The 9,375-nt window shown below is 39.4% G+C and overlaps 1 protein-coding gene across 1 annotated transcript in view; it reads left to right on the forward strand.

Annotated features, from left to right (window-relative positions):
• Positions 1-8,985, forward strand: part of LOC139712098 (mitogen-activated protein kinase kinase kinase 4-like) — a 39,690-nt gene extending 30,705 nt beyond the window's left edge. The window contains exons 20-24 of the mRNA XM_071623934.1: positions 3,534-3,693; positions 4,150-4,269; positions 5,059-5,171; positions 6,220-6,399; positions 8,238-8,985. Of these exons, the coding sequence (XP_071480035.1) occupies positions 3,534-3,693; positions 4,150-4,269; positions 5,059-5,171; positions 6,220-6,399; positions 8,238-8,276 (612 nt within the window). The 3' untranslated portion in view covers positions 8,277-8,985. The remainder of the gene's footprint in view (positions 1-3,533; positions 3,694-4,149; positions 4,270-5,058; positions 5,172-6,219; positions 6,400-8,237) is intronic.
• Positions 8,986-9,375: the final 390 nt, after the last annotated feature.

The raw sequence follows: 9,375 nt of genomic DNA on the forward strand, positions 1-9,375 counted from the left end.
GATTTTAATACATGTACCTCCTTATTTGTGTTTGAAGTTAAAATTTCTGTGAATTCCTTATTTTATGTTTAACATTAATGAAACTTTAACCATCCTGTTCAACTAAGACCAGTCCATTTTCTAAAGTCAACTGGATCATGTTGTTGAATCAGACTTTAGATAGTCCGATCATATACCAGTTCTGAATTGCTACCACTACACGCGACTGGTAATTTCAACCCCAGCCGGCCTGATGTCCTCCCTACAACTCTTGCTGTTGTTTTTGTTGTTTTTTAAATTTGTTTGTTACTGCACCGACCCATGTCTTGTCGCCACACTGTAAGTCCTTGCCCCTCCCTCTCTTGCAGTGTCCGCCCAATCACCAGGAGTGGAGTCAATATGTAAGGGTTGCCATGGCTACTCAAATTATCTTTGAGAGAGAGAGAGCATTCAGTACTTGTAATGCCCCTCATGCATATGGCTTGTTATTTTTTTTTCTTTTTCTGTCTGCGGCATGTTGTATATGTGCATGAGAGGTGAATGTCTGAAGGATTGATTCTCATCCCTGAAACTCATGCTGCTTGACTTTGTCATGGGATCAGTTGCCTCAAGAAAGATTATCAGTGCATGCGTGGGTTATTTGATCAATTGCTAACAACAGCTGAATATACAGTAGCCAACCTTTAAGGGACAAGTTCACTTGATATACATATGGATAGAATGAATGCAGCAATATTAGTGGAACACATTAGTGAAAGTTTGAGGAAAATCATACAAGCCGTTCAAAAGTGATGAATTTTAAAAATTCCTGTGCTGCCACTGCTGGATGAAAAGACTACCCACTACAGTGCATGATGTCACATGCATAGAACAATATAAGGAAAATATAAAAAGAATTCCACAAAATTTCATTTCTTGGAAAAAGTACACATTCCCTTGATTTGTTACTGAGTTGTGTTATGGGTAATATTATTCCCCCTGCCTTTTAAAATAGGCAAGTCAAGTGCTCTTCTGTGATGTGAGGTCAGTTGAAATATGTTAGATTTTGTTTATATTTTCTTTATATTGTTCTACACATGTCACATCACAAGCTATGGTACATATGTAGTCTCCTCATCCAGCAATTGCGACATTGCAACTTTAACATTTTATAACTTTCTGACAGATTGTCCAATTTTCCTCAAATTTTTCACTGATGTATTCTATTAATATTCATGCCTTTTCTTAGTCCTTGTGTATATGAATATTCATCACATCACTTCAGCAGTCATTTTTTTTTCAGCTTTCTGCGATGAAACTCATTTTATTGAATGACAGGTATTTCTTTTTTTTTATTGCATGTGCTTATGTGCATTCCACATGCATTGATGCTAGCTACAAGATAATTGTAGGTATAGAAACGTACAGAAATATGTAGGGGAAAAAATATCATTGAAGAGGTCGGAGAGCATAGTGAGAGGCTGATTGACAGTTCATTGTGCTTGTATCATGAAAATCTTTCCAAATGGATTCCATGGTCTGTCAGTACAGTGATGTATCATCTTACGCTGTGGCAGCCACACCCATGATTTTTGATGAGCCATTGTTCTTGGCCCATGTGTATGTGTGTGTATGTATGCGTGTGTGTGTATGTGTGTGTGTCTGTGTGTGTGTGTGTGTGTGTATGTGTGTGTGTGTGTGTGTGTATGTGTTTGTGTGTGTGTCTGTGTGTGTGTGGTTGATGAGGGATGTCAGATGAATGTGTGGCACATTCTTCTGATGCCTTCCGTTTCAGATTGCTGTGCCGAATTTTGTCTCACATGCTCTCATCATCTTTTGAAAATATATCACGTCAGGCATCTATCAGCAAAATTGACTTCTTCCCTTTTTTTTCACATTCACATTAGAGATGTATTACAGCATGAAGCAGTGTTACCATGTCACAGCAGAATGATATCATCATAAGGCATGAAAACACAGAAAAATACCAAATTCTTGAAATCCCAGATATCATTGCAAATTCTGATCAAACTCTAGGAACCATTTCTCTTTTCTGTTCTGATTATTCAGATGTTAGTTATAGTCACAAATCTCATAATGTAAAATTGAATCCAACAAGAGAGAAAACCCCCTCTATTCTCCTTGATTGTCGTGTCTACCAAAACAACAAGCAAACCCAAATGCCCAAACAAACGCCCCCCCCCCCCCCCAAAAAAAAAGAACACCCCAAACAAAACAGCATCTTTCAAGGAGAGGTACTGGGAGGCATATATATATTTTGCAAATGGCGATACAGTTTGTTTTGAAGAGTTTTATGCTGATATGCATGTCACATGAGAATGACCAGAAGTCATTTTGTTTTTAAAAAGTTTTGCTTTCTCATTGGGATTAAAAACAAAGATAATAAAAAGAAAAGAAGAGGAAGATAATCTCCAATTTTTTGAAATTTTGGTGACTGGTATCATTATTGTGTACAGTGTAGTTCAAGCAAGAAGGGAAATAAGAATGATTTGATGTGCTGCCTTTTACTACTGCGCTGTGGAATCAACCATTAACTGCATTAAAAAGAACATCACTAAATTGCATGTGCATGAACTTGCTTGAAATGAACATACTGGTAACTGCAATTAAGATGTAACATGAATTGTTAAAAAAGGAATGATTCTAGCTCGTGGGGGAAGGACGTTTTCTTTTCCAGTCTTATGATGGCGTGTGAAAAGTTGTGCATCAGAGGTAGTGTGTGAAAGGTGTATGCAGAGTGGTGTATGAAAGGAGCTACGTACAGGGCACTCCTGTTACGACAAACACAAAATTTTGTTACAGCACAGTTAAGATTCAGGTCCCAAAGTTATTATCATAAAGTCTGGTGCAAAATTCCCCTCATTAATGATGAAATTTCAATATATATATATATATATATATATATATAATGAAAGAAAGCTGGTGGTGTCAAGGATTTAGTAATAACGGGAGTTGCCTAGCTGTACATGAAAAGTGGCATACACATGTATGTGCAAGATAGTGTAAAAACGGTGTTTTGTGAAAAGTGCCAGGTGACAGATGGTGCATGAAAAATGATATTCCAAGCTGATGGAGGGAAGGTGATCTAGGTAAGATAGTGTAGGAAGGATGGTGTATGGGAGGTGGTGTATGAATGGTGATGATGTTTAGTTGGTGAATGAGAGGTGTTAATGTACAGTGTATATAAACATGTAAGACGCATGACGTATATAAGGGAGATGTGTAGAAGGTAATGTATGAAAGAAGGTGTAAGAAAGGTGCTTTACCAAATGTGTTGTTCGTCAAATAGTGTATGAATGCTGGTGTATGAAAGATGATGCATGAGAGGTGGTGTATGATAAGAAATTAGCGTGTTGGTCAAAGTTTTACATAGTGCTTGTTTGCTTCACCCAGCATGCGTGAAGTCAGCCAAAACATAAAGCATCTCCATTTGAACCACTGTGAATTAACCAGCAGCTAAGACATAAAAGTGAGTTTTCACAAGTAACCGCCCCCCCCCCATGTGATGCCTGATTGCGATGTGTAACCATGGATACCAATCTCTCTCTCACCAGGAGGAGCTGCTCATCTTCATGGAGTACTGTGATGAGGGCACCATCGCTGAGGTGGCCAAGACTGGTCTGCCTGAGGAGATGATCCGTCAGTACACCAGGGAGATCACCATTGCTGTCAGTGTGCTACACGATAACAACATTATACACCGGGATATCAAAGGTAATGATACACCATCGGTACACTGTATATGGCATGATTACAACTTTATACACCGCTTTATCGAAGGTGAAAATACTACACCATCAGTACACAGTGTGTTGCATGATCACAACATCACACAGTGACTATACTTGTAGGAGTAGAATGTGAGATGATATTATGATACTGAATTTGAATGATATGTTGCATGAACCGAGAAATGCAGTACATTCATGTACTCTTGAAGCAATAATTATCTGTTTAACGTGATCAAGAAGCAAAACAGCCAATAGTGTCAGAAGTTGATCAAAAATTTGTTTGCCAGCAGTTATTGCCCTCTGCAATGTAAAATGATGTTCAGGCCCTTGAAGAATTATTGTTATTATATCTTTTTGGGTAAGTTTATTCTACTTTGCAGAATATTGAGAAAAATCTGATTCTATCTTCAATTTTTCTTCCTGATATGACGAACACCAGGAGCCAACATCTTCCTGTCCTCCGACGGACACGTCAAGCTGGGAGACTTTGGCGCCGCCATCAAACTCAAGACGCACACCACGATGCACGGAGAGGTCAACACTACCATGGGCACTGCAGGTTGGAAATCACACCCTAGTCTGTTTCCATTGATTTCAACTCCCTACCCTTGTGTTGGTGAAAACGTGAACATGAGAATGATATCAGCTCTACAAAAAGTTTATGATGAAGTGCTAACGAAAGTTGTGCCTCAGTGGCCTCTTTTCCCACAAGGTTATACAAGAGTGAAGTTCACTGCAATTGGCCTAGCAGGAAGAATTAACCTTGCTAGTGTGTAAATGTTTACTGTAAAAGTTTCCACTTTGTTTTCTACATGCGTTGGTATGAAGCCAGTAAGTCATTGCTTAGAGGGGAAGTCCATTCAATGTTCAAATTGACTGACTTAGGAATAGAGATAAACAAGACAAAAGAAAAGATTTATATTATTATCATTAGTGATACTATTGTGATGATGATAATGATGATGATGATGATAATGATGATAATGATACCTATTGTTATCATTATTATTATCTTAGTATTAGTAGTATTTATTACTTCTTTTAAAGTTCTGTTATTTTTTTTCAATGATGTCAACCTTTCAGAAACAAGCTATTGAGCACAAATACAAAATGGAACTTCAATCTGTCTGCGTTTAAAAATAAAGTTGTTTTTTTTTACCAGTTCATATCATGTATCGACAAGAAAAGTAAGATATTATAGTAAATATGATAGATACTGATAGATCATAGAGCTTCCAACTGAAAATCAACAAAAAAAAAATGAGAAAAAAATACAAATGCCTGTCTTGAAGTGAGAATAGTCTGACTTCTCCAAACATGTGTCTGTGATAATCTTTTTCCTTTGCAGCATACATGGCCCCTGAGGTGATCACACAGAGCGGGAAGGGAAAGGAAGGTTACGGGAGGCAGGCTGACATCTGGAGCTTGGGCTGTGTGGTGATTGAGATGGTCACCGGCAAGGTGGGTGGGGCTCCGTCTTCATAAAATTAACCCGTTGAGGACGAGCTGACTTTGCTATAACACACGTATCCCAGACACCTGTCTGACTGTATCCAGGACTTGTCTTCAATGGGTTAATAACCTCATCCCTTCCTTCACCCAGCAGCCCCTCAAAAGCCCATTTCTGTGATGTAGCGTAAAAGATCTTCTTCTTCTCCTCCTCCTCCTCCTTCTTCTCCTCCTCCTCCTCCTCCTTCTCCTTCTCCTCCTTCTTCTCCTCCTCCTCCTCCTCCTCCTTCTCCTTCTCCTCCTCCTTTTCCTCCTCCTCCTCCTTCTTCTCCCCCTCCTCCCCCTCCTCCCCCTCCTCCTTCTCCTCATCCTTCTCCCCCTCCTCCTCACCTCTTCCTCCTCCTCCTCCTCCTCCTCCTCTTCCTTCTCCTCCTCCCCTCCTCCTCCTCCTCTTCCTCTTCCTCTTCCTCTTCCTCCTCCTCCTTCTCCTCCTCCTTCTTCTCCTCCTCCTCCTCCTTCTTCTCCTCCTCCTCCTCCTCCTCCTTCTCTGCTTCTTCTGCTAATACTACTACCACCACCACCACTGCTACTAGGTGATAAGTTTCTAGTTGTCATAAGTCCCTCCTGAATGTATTTTGCCCAACAATACCAGGTCGTGAAAATTAAACCAGTAAAATTGTAAAATATAAAATGTCTGAATGTACTGTAAAACAAGGAATTTTCGCGCGCACTTTAATTTCGCGAATTTCGCGAGCGCCAAGATTCGCGAAATTAAAATGCACGCGAAAGTCCATGTTTACATTATATGCATTGAACGCCAGTGGCACTTCGCGAAAATTTCATGCCACGAAAAAGGCTGTCGGCTCCAATTCGCGAAAAATTCATGCCGCGAATATTTCATGTTTTACAGTATACGTTTGAAATTGTACAGTGAGCTTCTCAGGGTATAGTAACAGTGTCCAGAGGATTGTAGAGTATATACTAATCGTTCGTATTTATAGCATTTTTTCATGTGCCCTGGTGAATTGCCATGTTTTGTGCATAAAATTGCCACTTTCAGAGGCCGTGGCACGACTACGACCATGAGTACACCATCATGTACAAGGTTGGAGAGGGCGCTATTCCCAACATTCCCGAGAACATGAGTGCGGAGGGTCAGGACTTCCTCAAACACTGCCTCAAGCACGAAGCCAACCGACGCTGGAGCGCCAGCGACCTCCTCAACCACCCTTTCATCAAGGTAGGATGTTAAAGGCATTGTTAACCATTTGCAGATGAAACAAAAACCCAGCCTAGTGCTTCAAAATAGTTCTAAAATGTGAGTTAGGGATAGAAAGAATCAATGTAGAAAAGTGCAACAGCATCATCAGTCTTAAGTATTGTTAAATATACAAACTGTGAACAATAGTTATAATAAAATTGTTTCTCTACTATACCATCTACAGTTATGGTTAAGACAGAAAAATAATGATATCGCCTTATATTTTAGGCTTTATTGCAACATTTTTATTTGATAGGATGTTTTGTGATACAACTGACCAGCACATACGCATCAAATGAGATATTAAACTTGAATATTTTTTAGATTACTGCTCCCAATGGTAAACTGTCCAGATCCTCATTTGCCTGAAGACTCTGTGCGTGTTGAAGTCAGTGGCAAATATACAAACTTTCTCATTTGACCTTCATTTTGCACATGCTCAAATCACAACCTTGAGCTCCCTTATGCTGGTATTCAAAGCGTACCGGTATGTGAATCATTTTGCGTTCTCCAATCTGCTTTCTGTTTAGTACTTGAAAAACAACATCGATCTTAAAAGTGCCTTCTTATAGATACAATGTGTGGCAAGTGTCGTTGACATTCTCATGCAGCATTATGGTGTACATTAAAGGACAAGTTCACCTTCATAGACATGTGGGTTGAGTGAATGCAGCAATATTAGTAGAACACATCAGTGAGAGTTTGAGGAAAATCAGACAATCCGTTCAAAAGTTATGAATTTTTGAAGTTTCTGCTCACTCAAGGCTGGATGAGAAGACTACTATAGCTTGTGATGTCACATGAGTACAACGATATAAAGAAAGAATAAAGAAAATTCAACATATTTTCACTTTTCTCGCATAAGAAAAGAACACTTGACTTCTCTCTTTCAGAAGGCAGGGGGAATAATACTACCCTTAACATATGTCAGTAACAAGTCGAAGAAATGTGCACTTTATTCAAAAAGTAAAGTTTTGTGAAATTCTCTTTTTATTTTCTTTATACGGTTGTACGCATATGACATCATACACTGTAGTAGTCTTCTCATCCAGCAGTGACTACGTAGATACTTTTAAAAAAAATCATAACTTTTGAACTGATTGTCCGATTTTCCTCAAACTCTCACTGATGTGTTCTACTAATACTGCTGCATTCACTCAATCCACATGTATATGAAGGTGGACTTGTCCTTTAAAACCCACTGAAGACGGGCTGATTTTGCTACAACACACATTTCTCATGGACACCTGCCCGAGTATACTCGGGACTTGTCTTCAACGGCTATGATAAGTCATTTCTTCTCATCATCAATTTTGCTAGAAACTAAAAACAATATTCACATAAGCAGCCCTAGACTTTTGAAAGCCCTTTGACAAACACGCAATGATTGCTGTCACAAACAGTGTGTATGATGCCTGAGAGACAGACTTATACTTATCTAACAAACAAGCAGCAGTGATTGCAAGGACCATAGGTCTCAAACTTGTTGAAATCTTGTGTCAACTGGGTCCCATTTCATAAAAATTTGATTATAGCTGCACTCTTGCTGGAACGGCAAATGTCAAACAACAAGAATCCAGCTTCCTGATTGGCTGTTGCTGTGGGAAGGTGTCATTCCAGCAAGAGTTGGCTTTCATGCAAACATTCATGAAATGGGGCCCAGGTGAATGAAACGACATTTCTGTGATACAACTTGTACATGTTTACTATTAAATTTGATGTATACGAACACTTCTGGTTTTCATGTCCCAAAAGCCATGATATATGAAAAAAAAAATTTTTTTTTCTTTCGTTCATTTCCTGATTGTCAATCATAGGTGGCAGGAGAAGTAATCGAAGAGGGAATTGAGGACTAGGCGGCCAGTGGGGACAGACTGCCCTCTATTGACAACCACGGGTGATTCCTATACATTTCACATTCACCAATCAATCGCCAATTATAAGTCTGATGTTCCGTGTGACTCAGGTCCATTCTGTTATGATCGACGACGCAGTGTTTGCGAGAAAAAAATATTTATGTGAATTTTCTTGATTGTTGTCATTTTTTAGACAAATTGAGGTAGGATCAGCAATATCTCAAATATTTCAATACATGGCTCGGTGCTGCTCTCTGATTGTATAGATGTTATGACTTGTGATTGTACAGAATATTGTTTGTTGGAAGGAGTGTCTTGAAGTAAGACCACTCATCATGTACATGTATGCCTGGCATTTGTGAACCAAAAAAAGAAAAAAAAAGGAAAAGAAAAAAGAAAAACTGTGCAAATGTTGTTTGCTCTTGCATAGAGCTACCCAGGCCAGATATTTATGATTTGATATTAGTCCGAGTGTGAAAGAGCATCAAAGTTGTTCGGGGAGACAACATTTTATCGTTCTAACATCGTGTACGGTACAATACCGGTACGATGTACTCGTAGACGCGGCAAGCGTTGTTGTGGTTCTCTCGTGCAACTGCAGCTTCTTATAACTGTCCTCGACAATTCCTGCCTTCTTTAGTCATGCGTGGCTTTTATCACTGCCAGTATTGCAAATTTTTGTGGCAATGATTCGCGTCAGGACTTTTCATCGGAGGACCACGAGGCCAAGACATACATGAATGTATATTCTATACATCCATCTGCAGAAACTATGATTCATGCTGTTCTGCATGTGTATCTTGTTGCATACGTGTAGGACAAATTTCTGTCAGTATCTTCTTCTCCTACTACTTATACTCTCCTCCTCCTCCTCCTCCTCCTTCTCCCCCCATCCTCATTCTTACTCTTGAAGAGGAACTCTTCCTCTTCCTCCTTTTTTTCTTCACCTTCTTTATCCTCTTTTGTTTTGTCCCCCATTTTTTTGCATCATCATCTTTATCATCTTTCCCCCCTTATCTCACTTGTGATGATGTAAAGTGGGTTTTGAATAATGGATATGATCCTTAACCCGTTGAGGACGGTTTGATTTTGCTACAAC

This window comes from Diadema antillarum, unplaced genomic scaffold, assembly GCF_040938485.1.
Source record: "Diadema antillarum isolate AM-2024a unplaced genomic scaffold, OU_Dant_1.0 seq00001758_RagTag, whole genome shotgun sequence".
NCBI classification, from domain to species: domain Eukaryota; kingdom Metazoa; phylum Echinodermata; class Echinoidea; order Diadematoida; family Diadematidae; genus Diadema; species Diadema antillarum.